Here is a 25,481-nt window from a genome sequence, read left to right as displayed (position 1 = left end):
TCTTAAACTCTAAGATGTCGATCAGTATGTCAAGTTTTGCAATTAAAGTCACATTTGAAATATTCCTGATACTAAGGTAATAGGTTGGCCAGGGCACCAGCCACCCGTTGAGAAAAAGCCACTAAAGAGTTATGGTGTCCTTTGACTGGCCAGAGAGTACTACATTGGTTCTTTCTCTCTGGTTACGGCTCATTTTCCTTTTGCCTACATATGCACCGAATAGTCTGGCCTATTCTTTACATATTTTCCTCTGCCCTCATACACCTGACAACACTGAGACTACCAAACAATTCTTTCTGGCTCAAGGGGTTAACTACTGCAATGTAATTGTTCAGTAACTACTTTTCTCTTGGTAAGGGTAGAAGAGACTCTTTAGCTAGGAGAAGGACACTCCAAAATAAAACCATTGTTCTTTAGTCTTGGATAGTACCATAGCCTCTGTACCATGGTCTTTTACTGTCTTGGGTTAGAGTTCTCTTGCTTGAGGGTACACTCGGGCACACTATTCTATATAATGTCTCTTCCTCTTGTTTTTGTAAATTTTTTATAGTTTATAAATGAAATATTTGTTTAATACTGTTACTGTTCTTAAAATATCTTATTTTAATTTTTAATAACTTTTTTGTTTCCTTATTTCCTTTCCTCACTGGGCTATTTTCCCTGTTGGAGCCATTGGGCTTATAGCATTCTGCTTTTCCAACTAGGGTTATAGCCTAGCAAATAATAATTACTAAACTAAATCTCAGTGATTACTTCATCAATTTCTTTTGCAGAAGCCAAGAAATTACAGGAAAGATCTATTCCTGACGGTACTTCTGCCACTTGTACATCACCATTTGAAACATCAAAGACAGTTTTATTAAGTGAAACACCAGAAACATTTACTGCTGGTAGAGAGATGGAAATCTCAACAGAAGCAGTTGATAATGGAGATTTGAAAGTTCTGCCAACTAAGGACAAAGAAATTAGTGATGATGCCAGGGAGAGTAATTGTGAACCGAAAGAAAATAAACTAAGCGAGACTGAAATTTCACCATCAAATGAGAGTGCTCCAGGCTGTGACAGACGTGAAGCTAAGGCAAATGAAATTAATCTAAAAGAAGATCCAAACAACATCATTGATCCTGATTTTGCCCTCAAGTGCAAGAAGATTTTGAATGATATGGATTGTCTTAACAATTCTGTTCATAAAAGATCATTTCGAGAGTAAGTGTTTTTATAATTTAGTTTCAAACCGGCACATATATTCCAAGATCTGTATCTAATATATTTCATAACATATTACCATAAAACAATATTATTTGTTTTATGGTGATAATATCCGAGTTGCTATTTCATGAGGTACAGGTGTATAGTGTTATTTTATATAGTTGTATTCCAAATACTGTATGTAATGTTATTACCAAGTGGAAGAATGAGTATTAGTTGGTCTTAATGTGTCGGTGGTCTAGAGTTATGGTAAATACCAAAATCTAAGGAGTAATGAATACTTAATACTTGATTGTATAGATTAGATTCTTAGAATTTGGATCTTATTAGTGAACATTATAATAGGGCAAATCAAGTAATTGCACTGCAATGTAAAAGTCGAAAGAAGTTAAACAGATAGATGGAAGAAAGGATTAGAATATAGGTAAAATAGAAGGGTAAAAAAGTTGTAGCCCGTGCCTGAAGTGATGCTGCAAATAACCTTTAGTTGTTCCCACAGTGCTCTGCTTGGGGGTGTTAACCCTGGATAGGTACGGTCCTCGGACACCCCTTTAAGGGTATACTCGGACGCGAACGACCCCGACGGCAAAAAAAATTCTTGAAAAATCAGTTTTTGCAGTAACCTCCTTTTTTCTTTTGCCAAAAAAAACTTCAATGAATGCTTAAAACAACTGTAAAGATAAATACTACTCATCTGCAGAAAAACTATTTATTATAAATATTTTAAAAAATTAAGTAGAAAAAAAAAGACCTGACATAAAAATTCATAAAAAAAAAGTTTATACATATATACACAAATCCTTTTAGGAATTGATTCTTGAATGTTTAGGACACATCTTGATGTATTTTGGATGAAGTCAGACCCATGGAGGTGAAGATCTGAAATGAGAAAAAAAGGGTAACTTTTTTTGGCCAAAAAAAATTGTCCAAATTTCATGAATTTTTTTGGGTACCCAAATGAAATAGGAAGTGGCTAATTTTTTTAGGGAATAAACATATGTTATCCTAAAATAGAAATATGTAAAAAAATCTTCATTATTTTGTAAATTACATTTATATCAGGGGCCATATCTAAAGGTAATTTTTTGAGTACTTGGAAATTTCGTAAAAAAATACATATATTTAATATATAATATGATATTTATGCAGGTAAAAATATACCAAAATATCACAAATTCTATAGGGAACAAGAATATATATAGATAGGGCAGCTTACGCTTCGGATATGTCCACAAAATGGCCGCCAACCACACTGACTCAGACTCCCTAATCTGCCACTTGAAATGTAGGAAGGGTATGTCAATTTCAAGGTGTTATTTACTAATCTAATTATTATTGGATATGCATAAAAATTGTATGGTGGGTTGCTGGATAATTGTCGATTATTTTACGACTATAAAATTAAAATTCTGACCCAAAAAATTTTTTTTGAAGGGAAATAAAATCGAAAAAAAAAAATGTAAAACAATATTTTAGCTAAAAAAATTTGATGATATTCAATCAAAAAAAAAGTAAACAAAATTTTCCGACAAATAAACATCTAGAGGAATCATTACTCTGTGATAGTTCCTTAGTACGTAGTAATTTTGAAAGAATTGGGAAAAAACGAAAAAATGGCAATCACCGGAAAATCGAACACATACCTATATATACGCCATATCTGGCTAAAAAAAAAATAGGCATGGGTAGCCAGATCATCTAGAAACACTTTCCAACACTATAAAAATATAAGTTTTGCGACACTACTTGCCAATTCCTTACGGTAACATGACTAAGCAAAAAATTGCAAAACAAATAAAAAGGGGCACTCGTGGAAAAATGGCCATTCTAATATACGGCATTTCAGAAAAAAAAAATTTCAGCCACGTGCTAGGCAAACCATCAAGGCATATTTTCCGACAAATAAACATATAAATGAAATATTACTCTGTGATAGTTCCTTAGTACGTAGTAATTTTCAATATTAATCTTACCCGATAATCATGTAGCTGTCAACTCCGTTGCCCGACAGAATTCTACGGAAGGGATACGCCAGCGATCGCTATACAAGAGGGGGGTGTACTCACAAGCGCCACCTGTGGCCAGGTACTGCAGTACTTCTTGTTGACACCACCTCAATTTTTCCTCTGTCGTGCTTCCGGCAAGACGTTCATGGATACGCTTATAATTTTGGAGTCTTGTTCACGGTTTTTGGTGAAGTATTGCTCTAAGATTTCAGCTTTCGCTATTCAGGAAGTTTTATTATTAGCTTAGCTAGCTTTTGGAATTAATTTGATTAATTATGGTGACGAAGAGAGTATGAACTCTCTTTCACCTTTAAATGGCCGACCCTTCCCTTAGACGGAAGTGTTGGTGTCTAAGAGAGTATAGACTCTCTTTCTTAATTTTGCTTAACAAAAGTTATAGATTTATTTTATATCTCTCCGCCTTTTATAGGCCTCTTCGATTAACTTCCTTTTATTATAAACTTATTAAAATTAATTTTTATATTTGTTTATATTCGACCTTTCCTAATAGTAGGCGGTCTTTTCTTGGTACCGAAGTTAATTAACATTGAGCCCGTCATTTCGGTTTTACCTGTTAACATATTATGCTATTTTAATGTTTTTGAAAGAATTTCTTTGATAGTCTCGTACTGTTTTCAAAGTTGAACTAACGTTTTGTTTTGTCTCTGCAGTTGTTGACGTTCAGAACGTTCAACTTGCGCTCTATCGTTACGATAGAGAGAGAATTTTCACGGTGTCACGTTGCAGTAAGAGTAACCGTTTCTAGCGTTTTGTTCATTCTTTCTTAGCTTAATGGTTTTAATTCTAATAAAGGAACTTTTTATTTGGGAAATATTTCAGTTTTTTTCCTTTAACAATAATATGTTTTAACGATATATATGATTGGGCTCTTCTCTCAGGTTCTAAGTCAAGAGAGAGAGAGAGAGAGAGAGATAGAGACGGAGGGAGAAAGAGGAGGATAAACGTTTCGTTCAAGCGAGTAACGTTGTTATCGTTTTTGCTCTTCTCCCTAGTCTCTTTAGGGGAAGAAGGTAAACGTTTCTAGAGTTTTTTTTCTTGTTCTCAAGCTTTATGCGGTGAGAGATTTTAAACGTAGTTTATTTGATCTAGTGTTTAGTCTCTTTCCAGCCACTGAATTATTTATCTTTCATTAGATTTTTCTGTTACATTGTAATTCTGTTTTCGCAATTACTAACTTTTAAGGAAGGATAGAATTGCGTGTTTCAGGTACAAACCACTTAAAGTTTCGAGTTCAGTGAAATAAGTGCAAACAGAAAATCAAAAGTGATAAGTGATTAGCGCAAAGTGTGTCAGTGTTGTGCGTGAGGGTACTTCTGTGCGTGCCAGTCGTCCTCCCAGTCCGGGACCTCTTGCAAGCTCCCAAGCCCAGGGGAGAAGCAATGTCGAAGGGCAAAAGGGTTCGGCAGGCCTTGATCGGCGCACAGAAGTATCCTCGGTGGTTGCGGGCGTGTCTTACAGAGACCGTCACTCCCACCCGCAGACGATTGAGCCCTTATTTTGCTCGTCTGCAGAAGAAATTTCGGGGAGAAAACGCTGGACTCAGGTCTCAAGACCTCTTAAACGTAAAGTCCAGTCTTCTAGAGTTCAACAACCCGGATGCAGTCATTGGGTTAGCTCTGACTCTCCGCAGTCATCAGGTGACTGCACACCTCCTAAGAGAGGTAAGGCGATGCCTCAACAGACCTCATCTTCTGTTAAGGCTTTGCCTCAACAGACCTTATCGTCTGTTGATCCCAAGATGACTTTGCTGCAGTCCATGCAGTCGCAGCTTGCGGTCTTAATGCGTGAGTTTCAGGCTGAGAAGGTTACACCTCCTCCTGCGAGCGCTCCGCCTCACCGCAGTCCAGTCTGCCAGGCGTACGAAGTTGAGGTTCCTTAAGCTACCTTACCGCGTTCGGAGTTGCCAGTTACCAGCGTTGTGCAGCAACCTCAACCTTTCTTAAGGCAACCTCAACAATGGGAGCAGGAGTCTTATGCCTTGAGGCAAGATTTTCTTGCAGTTAGACCATCTTCGAGGCAACAACCTCTTGAGGTACGACAACCTCTACCATCCTTGAGGCAGCCACCTCAGCTCTCGCAGCTGCTACCTCAACTTTCCTCAAGGCGAGAGCCTCAACTCTTGAGGCTAGCTCCTCAGGAACCTCAACTCGTGAGACAGGAACTGCGTTCTGCGCAGCCGCTACCTCAACTCTCGCAGCTCACGCCTCAAGAACCTCAACTCGTGAGTCAAGAGCCTCTCTCTGCGCAGCCACCTCAACCCTTGAGGCAAGCGCAACTCTTAAGGCAGGAACCTCATGCTATGAGTCAGCCACCTCAACGCATGCATCTGCCACTTTCTCCTCAACTTGAGCCTCTTCCCATTCAACTTTGAAATAACAAATGACAATAATAACACCTCATTACTTTCATAACTTGCATTTGTAATCATATACATGTATGCCTACACAAACATTATGATAATGGAGGTTATTCTTATTACTTAAAAAAAAAAAAAAAAAAAAAAAAAAAAAAAAAATATATATGTATTCCTTGCAATATATTTTTAACAAAATCGCAAATATGGCAAAAATACCTTCAAAACAAAAATGAATCATGAGTTATGAATGTAATGTAAATATTATGTTGATATTAAAACCCCATGCAAGCATGCATGAAGTTATGCAGTGTTGCCAACAGGGCGAGTTTCCCTTTCCTGAGGTGAAGTAGATTATAGTACGTATATTTTGTGCAGCTTAATTCTACGATTATCATGCCGGCTATCAAATTCATCAACAAAACAGTCTAATCAATTCCCTCGGCACGTGCACTTTCAATGGACAGTAATGCGATATTACTCAATCTAGCACTGGTCATGGAATTTCTGAGAAATGTTACACGCCATGCAACATGCTCTGCTTACCTTACAGCATGCTCTACATACAGCATGCTCTGCATACAGCATGCTCTGCATACCTTACCGCATGCTTCTCAGTCACACATCTTTGGTTGTTGCCAACTCACTAGACTGTCAAGCAGTTTCATAACGTTGCCTTCTAGTCTGCTGCTTTTGCACCAGTGAAACCCTCACTGAGAGAACTTAGCTTTTCTCGGATATGGTCCCTGTAGATGAGAAAGTGCTGTTCTCCCTCCTTCTGATATTCCCTTGAGGACTCTGTCATTTGGAGAGGAGCCTTTAGCTGCGTAGCCTCCTATGGACTTTTATTTAAGCATAACATGCTTCCAGGGAAGGTAATGGTTCCACTTCAGTCGCTAACCCCGTCTGTTACCACACCTGCTCCCATAGACCTTGAGCTGTGTTGCAAGACATGCAGTCCAAGCTTAGTCCTTGTTAGAGGATTTTTTGTTTACGGAGTCAGTGTGTCACTGGGAAGACGTTCAACAACCAGCAGAAGTGACTTGTTGTGACGCAGTGCGGCAACCTCAGCAACCCGATAAGGAGTTGTCTGTACGACCCAGACAGTCTAGACAGCTTCGGGTTGTCACTGTACTTCCTCGCTTCCCCATGGTTGACAGTTCACAGACTGTGCAGCAGTACCATGATCTTGTGTCCGGCTCCGTCAGACGACTGGCTTTTAAGAGCTCCCACAAGTCGTCGCTGTCTGGAGATTCTCAGATGGACTATGGATCTGACCAAGGAACTGGGCCTCCAGGTCAATTTTGAGGAGTCTCAGCTCGTCCCATCCCAGACCATTGTCTACCTGGGTATGGATCTTCAGAGTCGAGCTTTTCGGGCTTTTCCGTCGGCCCCAAGGATCTTCCAAGCCCTAGAATGCATCCAGAGCATGCTGAGAAGGAACCGATGCTCAGTCAGGTAGTGGATGAGTCTAACAGGGACACTTTCATCGCTGGCCCTGTTCATCGTGTTAGGGAGACTCCACCTCCCCCCCCTTCAGTATCATCTAGCTGCTCACTGGATAAAGGACATGACGCTAGAGACGGTCTCAGTTCCTGTTTCCGAAGAGAGGAGGTCTTCTCTCGCGTGGTGTAAGAACAGCTTTCTTCTCAAGGAAGTCTACCTTTGGCTGTTCAGAAACCCGACCGCCGTCTCCTCTCGGACGCATCAGACACGGGCTGGGGTGCGACTTTGGACGGACAGGAATGCTCGGGAATATGGAATCAGGAGCAAAGGACACTTCACATCAATTGCAAGGAGTTGTTGGCGGTTCTTCTGGCCTTGATAAACTTCAAGTCCCTCCAGCTTAACAAGGTGGTGGAGGTGGACTCTGACAACACCACAGCCCTGGCTTACATCTTCAAGCAGGGAGGGACTCTTTCGTGGAAGTTGTTCTAGATCGCAAGGGACCTCCTCATCTGGTCAAAAGATCGAAAGCTCACGCTGGTAACGAGGTTCATTCAGGGCGGTATGAATGTCATGGCAGATCACCTCAGCCGGAAGGGTCAGGTTATCCCCACAGAGTGGACCCTTCACAAGAATGTTTGCAGCAGACTTTGGGCCCTGTGGGGTCAGCCAACCATAGATCTGTTCGCTACCTCGATAACCTAGAGACTCCTGTTGTATTGTTCTCCGATTCCAGACCCAGCAGCAGTTCACGTGGATGCTTTTCTGCTGGATTGGTCCCATCTCGACCTGTATGCATTCCCGCCGTTCAAGATTGTCAACAGGGTACTTCAGAAGTTCTCCTCTCGCAAAGGGACACGGCTGACGTTGGTTGGCTCCGCTCTGGCCCGCGAGAGAATGGTTCATAGAGGTACTGCAATGGCTGGTCGACATTCCCAGGACTCTTCCTCTAGGAGTGAACCTTCTACGTCAACCTCACGTAAAGAAGGTGCACCCAAACCTCCACGCTCTTCGTCTGACTGCCTTCAGACTTTCGAAAGACTCTCAAGAGCTAGGGGCTTTTCGAAGGAGGCAGCCAGAGCGATTGCCAGAGCAAGGAGAACATCCACTCTCAGAATCTATCAGTCTCAAGGGGAAGTCTTCCGTAGCTGGTACAAGACCAATGCAGTTTCCTCAACCAGTACCACTGTAACCCAGATTGCTGACTTCCTGTTACATCTAAGGAAAGTAAGATCCCTTTCAGCTCCTACTCTCAAGGGTTACAGAAGTATGTTGGCAGCGGTTTTCCGCCACAGAGGCTTGGATCTTTCCACCAACAAAGATCTACAGGACCTCCCTAGGTCTTTTGAGACCTCAAAGGAACGTCGGTTGTCCACTCCAGGCTGGAATCTAGACGTGGTCCTAAGGTTCCTTATGTCATCAAGATTTGAACCTCTCCAATCAGCCTCTTTTTAGGACCTCACATTAAAAACTCTTTTCCTCGTGTGCTTGACAACAGCTAAAAGAGTAAGTGAGATCCACTCCTTCAGCAGGATCATTGTTATCACATCTGAAACGGCTACATGTTCCTTGCAGCTCGGTTTTTGCTAAATGAGCTTCCTTCACGTCCTTGGCCTAAGTCGTTCGAGACCCCAAGCCTGTCCAACTTGGTGGGGAATGAACTGGAGAGAGTACTTTGCCCAGTTAGAGCTCTTAGGTACTATCTAAAAAGGTCTTAACCTTTACGAGGACAATCAGAAGCCTTATGGTGTGCTATCAAGAAACCTTCTTTTCCAAGGTCTAAGAACTCAGTTTCTTACTATTCAGGCTTCTGATTAGGGAAGCACATTCTCATCTGAAGGAAGAAGACCTTGCTTTGCTGAAGGTAAGGACACATGAAGTGGGAGCTGTGGCTACTTCAGTGGCCTTCAAACAGAACCGTTCTCTGCAGAGTGTTATGGATGCAACCTATTGGAGAAGCAAGTCAGTGTTCGCATCATTCTATCTCAAAGATGTCCAGTCTCTTTACGAGTACTGCTACACCCTGGGACCATTCGTAGCAACGAATGCAGTAGTAGGCGAGGGCTCAGCCACTACATTCCCATAATCCCATAACCTTTTAACCTTTCTCTTGAATACTTTTTATGGGTTGTACGGTCGGCTAAGAAGCCTTCCACATCCTTGTTGATTTGGCGGGTGGTCAATTCTTTCTTGAGAAGCGCCGAGGTTAAAGGTTGTGATGAGGTCCTTTAGTATGGGTTGCAGCCCTTGATACTTCAGCACCTTAGAGTTGTTCAGCCTCCTAAGTAAGGAAGACGAACTTATTTAAGGCAGAGTAATGGCTCAAGTCGACTTCCTTACCAGGTACTTATAATTTCATTGTTATTTTGAATAACTGATAATATGAAATACGGGATACTTAGCTTCTTGATATACATGTACACTGGTTTTCACCCACCTCTCTGGGTGTGAATCAGCTACATGATTATCGGGTAAGATTAATATTGAAAAATGTTATTTTCATTAGTAAAATAAATTTTTGAATATACTTACCCGATAATCATGATTTAATTGACCCACCCTTCCTCCCCATAGAACCAGTGGACCGAGGAAAAATTGAGGTGGTGTCAACAAGAAGTACTGCAGTACCTGGCCACAGGTGGCGCTTGTGAGTACACCCCCCTCTTGTATAGCGATCGCTGGCGTATCCCTTCCGTAGAATTCTGTCGGGCAACGGAGTTGACAGCTACATGATTATCGGGTAAGTATATTCAAAAATTTATTTTACTAATGAAAATAACATTTTTGAATGAAATGGGAAAAAACGAAAAAATGGCAATCACAGGAAAATCGAACACATACTTACATATACGCCATATCTGGCTAAAAAAAAAATAGGCATGGGTAGCCAGATCATCTAGAAACACTTTCCAACACTATAAAAATATAAGTTTTGCGACACTACTTGCCAATTCCTTAGGGTAACATGACTAAGCAAAAAAATGCAAAACAAATAAAAAGGGGCACTCGCGGAAAAATGCCCAACATTCTAATATACGGCATCTCAGATAAAAAAAAAAGACATGCACGTGTTAGCCCAACCATCAAGGCACACTTTCTAACACATAAACATGAAAAAAAAATCAATAATATACGGCAATTCCTTACTACGTAGTAAATTTTTACAAATATTGAAAAAAAAACAGAAATTGGCAACCGCAGTTAAATACCCAATATACCCATAACTACGTCGTATCTGACAAAAACAAAATCACGCATGGGTAGCCAGATCATCTAGACACACTTTTCAACATTAAAAAAGCAAAAGTTTTACGACACTATTTCGCAATATCTTACGGAAAAATGACTTGGCAAAAAAATTAAAAAAAATTAAAAAGGGACACTCGCGGTAAAATGCCCGACATTCTAATATACGACATCTCAGATAAAAAAAAAAAGACATGCACGTGTTAGCCCAACCATCAAGGCACACTTTCTAACACATAAACATGAAAAAAAAATGAATAATATACGGCAATTCCTTACTACGTAGTAATTTTTACAAATATTGAAAAAAAAACAGAAATTGGTAACCGCAGTTAAATACCCAATATACCAATAACTACGTCGTATCTGACAAAAACAAAGTCATGCATGGGTAGCCAGATCATCTAGACACACTTTCCAACACTAAACAAGCAAAAGTGTTACGACACTATTTGGCAATATCTTACGGAAAAATGACTTGGCAAAAAAATGAAAAAAAATGAAAAAGGGGCACTCGCGGTAAAATGGTCCTCGTGGTGATGAACGACATTTTAACTAAAAAAAAAAACATGCACATGGTAGCCAAACAATCCACCAAGACTTTCCACAACTGATAACCTATACAAGTTGCACCATTCTACGACAATTTCATAATACGTAATAACTTTGATAATTATGCAAACTACCTCAGAAGGGTAAACTCGGACGCGAACGACCCCGACGCGTCTCAGAAATCGGGGAAGGAGTACAGCTACAGCAATGCACATCTGGACACTACTAGAGCGTGTAGGGGAGACACCTCCTGCAGGTCGATCACCCACAAATTCAGTCACAGGGGTGAGTCACGTGAGAAAAACCTGTTTTTTTTTTGACGCTCGGGGTCGCAAACGACCCACCGTACCTATCCAGGGTTAAGGTATCCTATAACCAATACCAATTCTACATCATTTTTAGCATAAGCTAAACTTTACTTTCAGCTTATCTTTCAATTCAAGACATAATGTATCCACAAAATGTATCAATTTTAAAAGTCCAGCTTATTAAAAAAACATCATAATAATGAAAGCAGACAGTAAAGAATTCTGATCAATCTAGATATGATGGGCTTAGCCGCAACATATGAAAATGTTTCTCAGCTATGTGTATTTTTAGAGTATGAAGACCTGTATGGAAGGTCACTGCATTTGTGGATAGGAGATAGATGAAGACCTACCCTGATGGAAGGAAAGAAAGAATGAATGGAGGACAGTAAAGAATGGAGGGAACTCATTACCTCCGCTAACAAAGTTGGAAGGAGGTTATGTTTTACCCCTTGTTTGTGTGCTTGTTTGTGAACAGCTTCCTGACCATAATGAAAGTTACAGGGATCAACTGTTATATAAAAGGCTGGAAATTATTAAATTTTGGAAGGTCAGGGTCAAAGGTCATGGTCAAGCAAAATATCCAATTCACATAATCAGCTATAAGTTTGGACATCGTTGTCACAGAGACTTAAAAAATGGTTCATATTTGAGCGCATGAAAATTCACCCCAATTAATACATGTTAAGGTCTAAAGTCAAAGGTCAAGGTCGAGAAATAAGCTACCGCGGCGAAGGTCTGTGCTCTACTGAGTGCCCCTCTAGTTTTACAAGGTTTTAATCCAACATCAAAACATTTATGGTGATGATCATATACTGTATAGTGTAATAGTGTGATCTGCCACTTTTTATTCTTTATTTCTTACAGATGTCTATTGGTTTAGCTTCCTGTATTCTTTTAAATATTTTATTAGCTGGAATGACATAAATCATTACTGTATACCTTGTACAGTATTTTATGTTATAAGATGGATTGGTTCCAATGCCCAGGATTTGGCTGAAAGTGTCTTTTGTTCATCTATCAATCCACATGTTTTACCATTTCTTCCAAAGGATTTCTATTCATTTTACCAGCTAGTCTAAGTTAGTGCCATTTACTGAAACTAAAAAAAAGTTGAGTTTAACATATAAATGCTTTTCAAGCATTGCTAAAGTAGTTTATAAATGCAGTGCATTTTTTAAAATCTGCATATTAGGTATTTGGAGTCCTCACCAATTTAAATTTTGTTAATGTATATAAAGATTTCCATTATACCGAGTTTAATTTTTTAATGACAAATAAGTTCGTAAAATTATCAGAGTTAACTTCTTTTGTGGACATCACTAAGAATAGTCTAGTACCCTGTGCTTTTGAATAATGAGCAAGTTTAACTCTTTTACCCCCAGGCTATTTGGAACTCTCCAACCCTTAACCCCCAAGCCTTTTTTTTTCAAGCACATTTTGCAATATATATTTTTTAAATTGCTCTAACAGCCTTATTTTTCATCATAGAGAGGTGAGGTTGGTCTCATTCTTTTGGAAAATGCCTGAAGTTTCTCAAAAAGTCATAAAAAATATACAAAAAAAAATGTAAATAGCAGTTTTTTGCAAGGACATACCAATACGTCCATGGGGGTAAATGGATTAGTTTTGCGAAACGTACCAGTACGTCCATTGGGGGTAAAAGGGTTAAGATTAGAGGAAATGATAAAAAATATTTTTATCCTTTTATCTACATTTCAAATTGTATTTTGTAGGTACTGTAATCACATAATAACTCCAGAAGTTAATGTGACAGCCAAGGAACTGATCAGCACATTAGTTACATTTCAAGATCGGCATTTCAAACGTGACCCTATGAAAGCCCGAATGAGGTAGGTTTTTTTTTCTTCTATTTAGTATTTTAATTATGAAAATCTCTAATATACCATCCTTCATCTCTTGAATGTCTTAAATGAGAAAAAAATCTTTTAAGAAAAAAATTCTACCTTTTTAAACCACACAAGGACAAAATTTTTTCTCATATGAGGGAAGGGTGTATCTTGTAGTGATTATTTTTTTTTTTTTAAATGAATATGGAATTCAGTTTACCTTATTATGAAATAAAAAGTAGATGTATGCTACATTATCAACATTGCTATTTATGTTTTCCACACAGATTTTAATATACGGTTTTTATTTCCTAAATAATTATTATTTTTTGTACCCAAGACACACAATTGGTCTTCAAGTTTTATTTACAGTTGACTAATACCATTAGAGGGCAGAATGTTTCATTGTATGATTTATTTTGCAACCTTTACAAAACAATTATTGTATTCAACTGGACATTTTAGTATATGTAAAATATTTTGGGTTTTATTTTTCTTACAAATTATTGTATTCAACTGGACATTTTAGTATATGTAAAATATTTTGGGTCTTATTTTTCTTACAAATTATTGTATTCAACTGGACATTTTAGTATATGTAATATATTTTGGGTCTTATTTTTCTTACAAATTATTGTATTCAACTGGACATTTTAGTATATGTAAAATATTTTGGGTCTTATTTTTCTTACAAATTATTGTATTCAACTGGACATTTTAGTATATGTATAATATTTTGGGTCTTATTTTTCTTACAGGCGAAGGTTTGTTTGTGGATTACGTTCGACAGTCAAGTCTATGGGTAAATTGTCTTGCATTATTGTTGCTCCAGATATCGAGAGATGCAAAGGGCCCGGTAAGAACAGAATTTACTAGAATGTTACAGTTCATTAGAATGACTAAATGAGAAAATCATTTATTTCTAGGAACCTCCTCTGTCATTTATACCGCTTTGCCTCCTGAAGCTTGGGTGTGTCGACATTACCCCTCAAAACTTTAAAAATTACCTGTATTCTTTCCTTTCAATATACTGATACCTCTATTGATTTATTTCATGATACTAATATATATTAAGCTTGAGTGTGAAGTAAAAGATAGAATGTAAATTTGGGATTGATTACTGGTATGTTATATTACATGATAATCAACATTTTATTCATTCTTTTAAGGTCACAGCTCAGTTTTACAGCAATTCTAATTTCCATTTCGTTATACGTAATTAACAGCACAATATTTTGTAAGCTGTTTTTTATTTGTACATTTGGGTGGATGGATGGAGTGAAGAAAACGATAGGTAACGTGAGGATAGATGTGAGTCAAAAGAGGATGCTCGGAATAGAGAAGAATGGCGAGTGAATGTAACACAGTAAGAATAGACCCTGCTGCTACCTCGGGTCACCTTGGTGGCCGTTGAGGTAACAGCAGTAGGTGACTCAGCATAGGAAGGTTCATTTGTGGTGGAAGGTAGGCTTGTGGCCCCTTAGCAGTATCAACCAAACTCAGCTAAGTCCCTTGTTAGGCGAGAAAGAATTTTGAGAAAAATATCTCCTTTTGTTTCTTTTTTTATGTTGGATACCTCTCAAATTGGAGATTTGTACATTGTGTAGTATAGATAAAAATACTGTGTATATATCAAGGCATATGACTAGATTTTGTATCAACAAATAGTGAGCTGCTAAAATTAAAATTGTTATTTTTATGAACACAAATTTAATGTCTGACACTAAGTTTAAATAAACTACTGCAAGAATTCTCATTTATATTGTATTTTTTTACCATAATATAAATGAACTGATATTCATTACTTTATTGCAGGTGCTTTAGATGAGGTCGTAGAAAATATGCTGAAACAGGCAGAGAACCATTGCGTGCCCGTCATTTTTGCCCTGACATGCAAAAAGATCGGATATCTGTGCTTCAAGAAAGTAGGTGTCAGTTGCATAGGCATAATCAACTATCATGGGGCCCAGGTATGGTATTCTTTTAGTGTGATTTGTATGATATTGTTGCCAGTTTTGATTTTGTAGTTCTTTTATTGTGTTATTTTTTTAAGCTTATCAAAGTTCACTAATGACGATATTGTAATGAGAGCAGTGCAGTGATAATTTTTATCTGCGAGACTTTTAATCCTAGTTCTAATTTGGACACATGGGACATATACTAAGTTACAGATGGAATTTTCCCATTGAAAAAGAGCTTGGAGTAGATAGCTAAATAGGGTATCCTGCACTGATAGTTGGTTATCAGCTTCTTGCAACTACCCGATAGTAATGTCTGATGCTATTTCAGCAAGGGTTCTACTCTTGTTTGGTTTGGCACAAACTCTTCTATGCTCTTAATGATATGATCATGCTCGCATGTTGAATGATGTCTGCTTTTGATGTCAAAAATTAAAAGGTTGTATGGGGGCTTCAAAAGATCAGGAAGTGCAAAGTATGATGAACATGGGAGTCCTTCTGGAGGTCTCTAGGTTTCTACAGTTGGGGCAACTGTAGAAACCAAGAGACTGGTCAGAAAAGCCGATGGGGTTTTGGGGGCCGATCATTGATGTCTCCATTGAACAAGTTTATCCAGCAGACATTCTTCAAAACAGAGACAACAAACACCATCCTATCAGCAATCAGGAAGAGGCCTTTCATTGGACTTGAGGGATGCATACTTTCAGGAAATTCCTTTGTTTGTGCATGAGAGAATGTCTTCCAGTTCAAGACCCTCTGCTTTGGCCTCTCAACCATAGGTATTCATGAAAGTTTTATCATAGTGTTGGCGTTGAGTTACTCCCAGGGTATGAGGCTTCTTTGTTACCTGGACAACTTGTTACTACTTTCTTTCCCAGAAAAAGCCTTGAACCCAGGGTATGAGGCTTCTTTGTTACCTGGACAACTTGTTACTACTTTCTTCCTCAGAAAAAGCCTTGAACCCAGGGTATGAGGCTTCTTTGTTACCTGGACAACTTGTTACTACTTTCTTCCTCAGAAAAAGCCTTGAACCCAGGGTATGAGGCTTCTTTGTTACCTGGACAACTTGTTACTACTTTCTTCCTCAGAAAAAGCCTTGACCCAGCAAAGAGACACACTTCAGCGGTTCTGTCCCTAACTTAAATCATCGTGAATTGGGAGACGTCACCGTTGATCCCCACACAGAAAATGGTATATCTTATTATGATGCTAGAATCGGTTGCATCAAAGTCGTTCCCCTTGGACGTCAGTCTATCTCTGTTTCAGTGAATAGTGATTCCTTTCCTTGAACATCCAGCATTTCTAACTTATCAGTGGCAGAAATTGTTGGAGCACCTCTCTTTGTTGGAGAGACTAGTTCCCCACGGAAGGATGCACCAGAGGTTAGTGAAATGGTGCCCAAGGACTCTATGGTCAGCGATGGATCCCCCTCACAGGATAATCACGATCAACCATGAGAGCAGATGGGGGCCTCATTTGGTGGTTGATGGAGGATAACTACCAGAGGGACACTCTCCTGGAATATGCACCTCCAGAGTTACTTCTGGACTTCTGTCCACAAACACACCCACAGTAAGGTGGGGCACCTATTCTAAAAGTGGATACCATCCATGGAAGTTGGAACCCAGAGGAGTGAATGTGCCACATCAATGAACTGGAGTTGATGACGGCACTACGAGCCCTAGAAGTCTTCATATGGTAGATACCAGGCCACTCAGTCGGGTTGATGAGTGACAACACCACAGTCATAGCTTAAATAAACAACTAAGTCTAACAGCGATGTTCATTCTGGGGAAGCGGAATGTAAGAGCAGATAAACTCAGCCGCGGGAGCCAATTGGTTGGGTCAGAATGGTTCTTTGATTCTCAAGTAGCAAGGACTCTTTTCACTTCCTGCGGTTCCCTGACCACAGACAGGTTCGCAACCAGCCTAAATCACAAACTGCTTGTTGCTCATCATTTCCGGACCCAATAGTGTCCATCAAGGATGTGTTCCAGTTACCCTGGGATGGGATGTACGCATTCTCCCTTATGCCTGATCAGGTGAGTACTTAACAAGTTCCTGACCACCCTCAGCCTTCAGTTAACCTTGGTGGTGCCAAAATAACTTGCACGTAGTAGTACGGAGATAGGCTATCTGAGGAAATCCTTCACAGCTTCAGCAGTCTACTAGGCCAGTATTTAGTGCCTAGTGTGGGGGTAAGGGTATCGCTCTGGTTTCAGCCTCTGTATGATATAGCAGACTTCCTGGTACTCCTTTGTAGGAGCAAGATTTTGTTGGTACCGGCAATTGAGGGCTTCTGAGCCACCCTAGGTTAGGTCTTAATGCTTGAGAGGCTTGGCCTGGAAGCCTCCTGAGGCACATCCATACTTAGAAGTTCCAAACAATTTTGCCTTTCCAGACAGATACAATTACCAGAATGGGATGTCAGGAAGATTCTCTCGTTTCTCTAGGTAGCCCCCTTCGAACCCATGAAGGAAGTATCGGAAAGGGGCCAACTTTCAAGGCGGTTTTCTTATTGGCGTTAATATTGACTGAGAGTCAGTGAGCTACAAGGGATCACCTACCTAGTCTCACACTCAGAATGGTAAAAAGAGCTGACTCTCAAGTTTGCTTTGAAATTTGTGGCCAAAATGCAGAATCCCACAGTGAGGGATGAGTGATTTGACTTGTTCTCAATCTCCACCCTCAATTTCATTTCTGTTTCCTTATGAGGTCTTCCTTTTGTGCCCTGTCAGGCCGTCAGAAGATATCCAAAAGGAATGGCACGCTGCAGACCAGCCGTGGAGAACCATAAGATGAGCATACAACAGTAGTTGTGGCACAACTCCTCCCAGTATTAGGGTTCACGAGAGGCATAGGATGGGAACGACTTTGGCCTTCAAGAAGAATGCTTTGGTAGGCCAAGTGTTAAAGGCAGGGGTATAAAAGTGGTAAGCCACCTTCACTGCTCAATACCTAAGAGAGGTTACCCACAAGATGTTGGACACCTTCTCCTTAGGCTAGGTTGTTGCTGCACATCTAGCAATCAGAACCCAATATTTGGGAGTTACTCTATTGTTGAAATAATAATTCCTGGAATTTTAGTTTTAGTGTGAAAAACAGCATCCTGTTTCAGGGATTCAATGGATCTGTAAATGAAAGAATTTCTATGACAAACTTTGAAAGTTTGTGACAAATCTTTTGAGTTAAGAGCTAATCTAATGTATCAGCTTCATCTTTAAAAACTTCAAAAAGAACAGGAATAGTATTTGAATGTTTTGCAATATCTGTTAATTAGTAGTAAAATCTCTCTCTCTCTCTCTCTCTCTCTCTCTCTCTCTCTCTCTCTCTCTCTCTCTCTCTCTCTCTCTCTCTCTCTCTCTCATATCAAATGAAGATATACAAACATTCTCTCTCTCTCTCTCTCTCTCTCTCTCTCTCTCTCTCTCTCTCTCTCTCTCTCTCTCTCTCTCTCTCTCTCTCTCTCTCTCTCTCTCATATAATTTTGTCTTTTTTATTATAAAAATGCACGTCTTACATACTCGGGTCAAAACGTACAAACAGAATTAATAAATCTATCATTTTAAGAGGAACTATGAAATCAATAAGAGCTTGCTTATAGTCAAATTAAGGTTGGGTACCATTTCATCAATTTTCTTTTACAGGTTGTATTCCAAAAGCTAATGGAAATGATACCAGAAGCAAAAGCTCAGTATCAGGAGCGTGTTTCCCGTGGATTTTGCACAGTGCCAGTTGGAGATGAGCCTCCTGATGATGAATCTGCGTCGATTCAAGAAAGTGCAAAAGCAGCGGAGACCTCTATCATCAATAAAGAATTTATCAAGAGCTCTTCTATGGCAAACCAGCAGAATACCAGAGAAGAGATAATAGCTTCGACAGTTGCTATTCTCAATGAGCCTTCGAGCGAAAAACCCATTTCTAGTGGAGGAAAATCATCCGTGGGATGTTTAACAGCAAATGAAGCCATAACCTTTATACCCACAGTTTCTAATAAACATGCAGATGAAGAATTAGCAAAGGATCCAATTCTCAGAATACCAGAGGATTAATAGTTTCTATGAGTGCTGATTCTTTTCTTATATGTTTAAGAGTACAGTATATAAAGGTAGGTGGTACTCTTTATGAAATGGGATGATATAAAAGTTGACAAATATTTTTTGAAATTGGTTAATATTTATAAATTATAACTGTATTGTCTTATATATTGTACAATACAGTACAGTCTCACTTTTCCAGTTGTAGAATAGAATCTTTATGTTATTAGCATTGTAACTGAAGTGTTCATGATTAAATTAAATATTTCATTTGTTACTTTTCCGTTTTTTTCTATAATAAATGTTGTTAAGTTTTCCTTTTTTTAAATTTGATATTTTTCTTAGTTTTATGGATGTTTTTGTGAATCAGTTTTTCTGTATATGAGGAAAATGTTATATTTTTTTAATAGATATAGCCTTGTAGATTTTCAAGTACTAGATAATCTATCAGATCTTGGATTTCATATATGAATTCAAAATAAGTTTCAAGACTTTATTACACATCTATGAGGACTACTATTCATGCAATGACATAAGTATTTTATATTGTCACACCTCAACTTTAGTCATTTACTGTCTTCACACTAGGGATTTCAGGAATCAGTATTCCTGTATTGATAGAGAATTATTTTCTTTGTAAGCTTTACTTGATTACCATTGACTTAATAGTAATGAAACAATAACAATTATTTCTTATTTTTCTTTACAATATACATTATTGTATGTACATATATATTATTATTCACTGCTTAATCAGACCACTGAATACAGTATTGTATGTAGACTAACTTAGTAGAATCTGCTTAGAAGTAAATTTAGTAATTATTTTCATGATTTCTTACTTCTTTCATTACTGAAATTTAAGAGACATTGGTACTTTTCATTGTAGCTAAGGCCATACTTATGAAGCTCCACCTTAAGAGTAACAAAGTTATACTGCTTAAGTATTTTAGTTTTTTATTTTGCATGTGCAGCACTGAAATTTTAATATACAGAACAGTATAACTATTTCTTTAATGAACAATGATGACACTGCAAATTTCATTTGCCTGTCATGAAATGTTTCTCAAACAAACCTTCACTGAAGGATGAAGAAGAACAGCAACAGTGCCTGATAAATGAGCAATGCACGTATGCCTTAAATCTGGCAGATTTCAGCTGACAACCCAGCTTTTTCTTGGCTTATTTGTTGTGCAAACACTTGCTTTCCAAGAGTTAGATTTTTATTTTGATAATTATATTATAATAATATGGTATTTTGAATTTATCACCTATTCATGGTATTTACTAAATGTACTTTATTTTTTAGGTTAATAATTGAATAAATATCAGTACTGAGCAGAATATCCTTTATATATTATTGTGACATTTTGTTTTTCTGAATTTATTAATTGTAATGATCTAAATTGTATTCATGATTATAGGATCCTGGAAAATGCTGGATAATCAATTTAATGAGTTAACACCTAACCTTAGGCCTTGCTACTACGCTTATCAGTTAAGCATTCATTAAAACTGTTTACAAAAATGAGGTGTCAGAGCGTTTTAATGGTAAATTGGCGTCATGTGCTCAGAAGCTAAGGATATGAAAAATGAGGTTTGTGAATTCTCAAATACAAAGTAGTGCTGAAAGTCCTGCATGTCTGATCCAGTGGTTTGTTTAAAGTACCTAATAATAGTTTTTTTTTTTTGTTTTGTGATTAATGGTGTAACGACTATTTTTGTCAAAGATTCTGTAAATTATGTTAATTTTAACATATGGAATTGATATTGAATACTATACAGTATATAAATATCATACTTGAATTTTGACTAGGCTACTGTATTTGCAATATTTTGAGTTGTCTGTATGTATTCAGGAAACTACTGTATATAAAGAGTATTGTATTTTTTGTTTTCAATGGAAAGATTCACTGGTATACAAGGTACCTCAAAGGCCAATGTGCACAGTAGTGTAATACAGTAGGGTACATTTATACACGAGTGTTTTATATTTTTGTAAACGAATGGGGAATTTTTCAGAATTAAAATGTTTTTCTGATGAATATTTCATTGTCATTCACAAAGAAAAATTGGAAACTAACTTTTTCAAACACAATTCACATCTGTTTTAAGATTGAGGCAAATCAAATTCGAGACAGTACTAACAGTTCTGATAAAATTGAACTACTATGTCTGATGTCCATTCGCAATGTTTGCTCAATTTACAGTTTCTGTTCTGACTAACTTTGTTTCCCATGAAAATTACACTCTTCACCTTAATCAACTTTCCGTGTATTGGTTTTACACATTCATACGAATGGCGTTCCTGTGATTAAATAAGAAAGTGAGATTGTAATGATATAAAACCTGTAAAGCAGAAAAAATCTAAATCCTATGAACCAAAGATAAGGATGAGCACTTGCAAGCTATTCATGCAAGATAAACCAATAATGAATGGACAATAAATTTGAAGGACTGCTCAAGTTTTATTATTATTGTTATTATTATAACTTGTTTTGGAGTTTATGTGATTTCTAAGGATTTTCCTGTATTGCTAGAACAGGGAATCCTATATGGTATAAAAATACCAAAGAAATATTGTCTCCCCTACTCTCCTGCCAGTGTTTTAATATGTAAAGCATGGACTAAGTGTGTGTGTATAAGAGAGTCCACATGTTCAGGCTCTATTGAACCCATCACAGCACCTCCAATGCTGAAAATCATCTGACAACTGATGACAAGTCATCACCGTGAACAAATATTGATACTGGAGACGGTGCAACTTGCATGCTAATTGTGCAAAAGCCACTGCCTCTCCCGTTGAGCTGTCACCACATTCCCTACTCAGCTGTACTAAGTGAGAAGTCTTCATTTACTGTGGAAATTAAGTAACAGGAATCTTTCGGTTATCCACTATTCTTAGTAATAGCCTTAACGTAATACAGTACTAAAGGTTAATATACTGTCATTCCAGCGCAAATACAAACCCTCCGCTATTGATAAGGGTATTACTTTCGGCGTAACTGAAAGATGAGCCAAGACAATTTTAGTGAGAGATAACTACCCCATCCGCTAGTTAGCGGGTGGGGTTGGAGTAGCCCGGCTATCACGCTCACTCACACCTCACAGTTAAGTAACCACTGTGCTTTTTGGCTCGGTAGAGTGGAGACATACTGTCGCTCTCTCCCGTATTTGACTTGCCTTGACTAATCTTTCTCTTTTCATATTGTGCGTGTGACTAGAGTCCCAGTATGCATACTTGTCCTGATCTGGAAGGCCGCACATGTGGTACCTTTATGTTGTTCATTGCGACAGACCTTCATCTGCCATGCCCGGCTTGCCAGGGCCATCGGTGTTCAAGGGACGATGTGGTCAGTGAAGGGAGTGGTCTGCCTCTCAATGGGAGAGGTTTGAGCACTGGAAGAAGAAGACTAATCGCGATTCTTTTCCTCAGGGGTCTTTCTCGATGTCCAAGAAATCACAAGCTTCTTCTTCTACCCCCAACCTCTTTCCGAAGCTGCTCCTCCGCCGGGTCCTTCTGGGGAATGGCCGAGTAGCAGCGCAGGCCTTGTCACTCCAGATCAGTCCTGTGGGTTAGCTGATAATGTTGACTCCCCTAGAGAGTCAGCTTCGTCCCTTCCCCCAGGGAGCGCCTGCTCATTTACAGACATGATGTCTTTTTGGCCATCACTCGGCATTGATGGTCTCTTTTAAAGGAGGTTATTTTCTAACTCCTTTAATTGGGAGCAGAGAGAAGGCGTTCTTCTCCTTTCTCTGCGGTGGTTGACCCTCCTGTGAGAGCAGGCGCTGCAGCCTGTCGGTCAGATCTTGAGTCTGTGGCCGACGCCGAGGATGTTGCTGATCCACCAAGGGCGGTGGCAGAGCACACTGAGGAAGGTTTCCCCTTCGGGGGAACACATCTCTCGTTCGCAAGAGCAGACCGCCACTGGGCATCGGCAGTCGCGTTAAACTTACGCTTCTCCTCCTAGAGCGGAGGTAGAGCACTGCCTTGAGCAAAGTTCTCCTTTGGGGGAATAAGCCTTCCCCTCAGGGGAGGTAGCTCTCGAGTTGTAGCGATTTCTCCTTCGGGCGGAGTTGGCTTTACATTCCTTTTGGAGGTACATAGGGTGGAGGGATTTGTGACCCCTCTCCATCCTGGACATTCTCCTCGAGCTGTGAGGAGACGTCTTTTCGAACCTGAGGATTCTTCTCACGCTGAGTCCACGGGGTCTCGTGACGATCACCCTTCATGCTGGCGTGATCATAAGCCTTAGGGCTCTCTTCGTGTTGAACCTTCGGGTTCTCGCTACGTGGAACTTTCGGGTTCTCGCTTCCTGGGACCTTCGGGTTCTCGCATCGTGGAACTTTCAGGTTCCAGTTGTGTTGAGCCCTCGTTGAAAATTCGGGCTCTTGTGCCATCTATCACGCTAAACCTTTAGGTTCTCGTAACAGGGAGGTTTCGGTCTCCTATTGTATTGACCCTTCTGCTCGCAACCCTGGTTACGCTGAGCCCCCAGGCTCTCGTGTCTCTCGCCACGTTTAGCCCTCAGGCTCTCGTGGCAGGTTAACTTCAGTTTCCCGTTGCGTTGACTCTTCGGGGTCTCAAGACCCCGGTTACGCTAAGCCTCCTGGCTCTGGTGCCTCTCGTCACATTGAGCCCTCGGGCTCTTGGGGCAGGGAGTCTTTGTTCTGTAAACAAAGATCCAGATCAACTATTACTCTGTCCAGTGAGGAGTCTGAGGTGTTACTTAAAAAGAATGAATGAAGCAGTTCACCCGTATGCAAGCACTTTTCGTTAGCATGGGGAAGGTCAATAGGAGGGACACAAGAAATACCATATCTTTATGGATTAGGAAAGTGATTGAGAGAGCTCTCAAACCAGATCCTCCTCCATCCAAACAACCCAGAGCTCATGACGTCAGGGACATTGCAACATCCCTGGTGTTCAAGAAAAACTACTCTGTGGTGCAGGTTCTGCAAGCGAACGTGTGGAAGCGTCAAACGACCTTCACCGCCCACTACCTGCAAGATGTAACCCACAGGAATATGGAGACTTTTTCATTGGTCCTGTGGTGGATGCACAACAAGTGGTCAATCCCCTTAAGCTCCTTGAAGGACAAGTACCAGAGGGTTGAGGGCTGTGTCCTTTCTTCCTTTCACCTTCTCCCCCCATGGGGCATACAGCTCCACAAAGCCTCAGCACAGCTGGCCTCAACTCTCTACAGGTAAATATCATTTCCCTTGTGTCTCCTAAGTATAGTAATAATACTTTGCTACTTCCTAATACAGTACCTCTTAGAGGGAGGGTATTAGGTAAGTCTAAAGAACTCTAGGTATTGCACCCGAGTTCCTACGTTAAAGACAACCACATTGCTAGTTGCTCTCACACACAAGCTTCTGCAGGCCGCTATCAGTGCATTATCCTATACTGGCACTTGATTTTAGTGAGGGTAGAGTTCCTACTACTATCGATCTCAGATCGAGGGAGAGGGAACCCAGAGTCATAGACAAGGCCCGTTGTGAGGACATCCTCCCTCCTAAGAGTAAGTCACCCTATAAATAGCGGAGGGTTTGTATTTGTGGCATAACAAATGGCAAATTTGGAAGTTATTTATATTTTTCCTAGCATACAAATTTGGAGCTATTTATGCAAATTGGCCAGCCACCCTGTCCCTCAAGAAGTCTTGCCAGAGAGCAGAGTGGTTACTCAACCGTGAGGTGTGAGTGAGAGGGGTAGCTGGCCTACCCCTCTCCCACCTGCTAACTAGCAGATGGGGTAGTTATCCCTCACTAAAATTGTCTTGGCTCGTCTTTCAGCTGTGCCGAAAGTATATCGTCGGCGCCCACTCGTGTCCAAGTATTGGGTTCTGTCGTTAGCCATCAGCCTCCTATCTGTGGGGTGGGTGCTTATGTCTGATGTGGCTGTTAAGTCCTAGTCTGTGGTGGAAGAGTCGCGGACAGTGTTCACAAGGGAGGGTAGGTGGTGGCGGGGCTGTTCTAATCGCTCTCTCCTTCTTCTCCTCCTAGCCTCCTCATTTTGTCTCCTCCTCGAAGTCCACGGTGCCATGGTGTACTGTACTCCTCCAGGTTTTCCTGTCCCTGGCTGTTTCTTCCCATGAGGAAGGATCGATGTCAGTTAGAGCCAGGGTGCGCTTTAGTTGATCTTTATAGCGCATTTTTGGGGCTCCTCGTCGTCTGGTGCCCTGGGTCAGTTCCCCGTAGAATATTTTCTTTGGGAGCCTTGATGGATCCATCCTATGCATGTGTCCTATCCAGCGAAGGCGGTGGTGGATGATGGTGGCCTCCACGCTGGTCAGCGAGGCACGTTCTAAGACTTCAATGTTGGTGGTGTGGCTCTCCCAGGGGATTTTCAAGATCTGCCTCAGTTTCATTTGTTGGAAGCGTTCTAGGTTTTTAAGATCATTTCTATATAGCGTCCGTTTCACATGCATACAGGAGCGTGGAGAGGACTACTGCCCTGAACACCATTATTTTGGTGGTCATTGTCAGTGC

The 25,481-nt window shown here is 39.9% G+C and overlaps 1 protein-coding gene across 1 annotated transcript in view; it reads left to right on the top strand.

Moving 5' to 3' along the window:
- Sbp2 (SECIS-binding protein 2) overlaps positions 1–21,096 on the top strand; it is a 60,370-nt gene extending 39,274 nt beyond the window's left edge. Inside the window, exons 6-10 of the mRNA XM_068362055.1 lie at positions 774–1,206; positions 12,878–12,994; positions 13,750–13,847; positions 14,807–14,961; positions 18,597–21,096. Coding sequence (XP_068218156.1) covers positions 774–1,206; positions 12,878–12,994; positions 13,750–13,847; positions 14,807–14,961; positions 18,597–19,001 — 1,208 coding nt within the window. The 3' untranslated portion in view covers positions 19,002–21,096. The remainder of the gene's footprint in view (positions 1–773; positions 1,207–12,877; positions 12,995–13,749; positions 13,848–14,806; positions 14,962–18,596) is intronic.
- Positions 21,097–25,481: the final 4,385 nt, after the last annotated feature.

The sequence above is a fragment of the Palaemon carinicauda genome, chromosome 38, assembly GCF_036898095.1.
Source record: "Palaemon carinicauda isolate YSFRI2023 chromosome 38, ASM3689809v2, whole genome shotgun sequence".
NCBI classification, from domain to species: Eukaryota; Metazoa; Arthropoda; class Malacostraca; order Decapoda; family Palaemonidae; genus Palaemon; species Palaemon carinicauda.
Note: the sequence above shows the minus strand (reverse complement) of the source record. Positions and strands in the feature narration are given on the sequence as shown.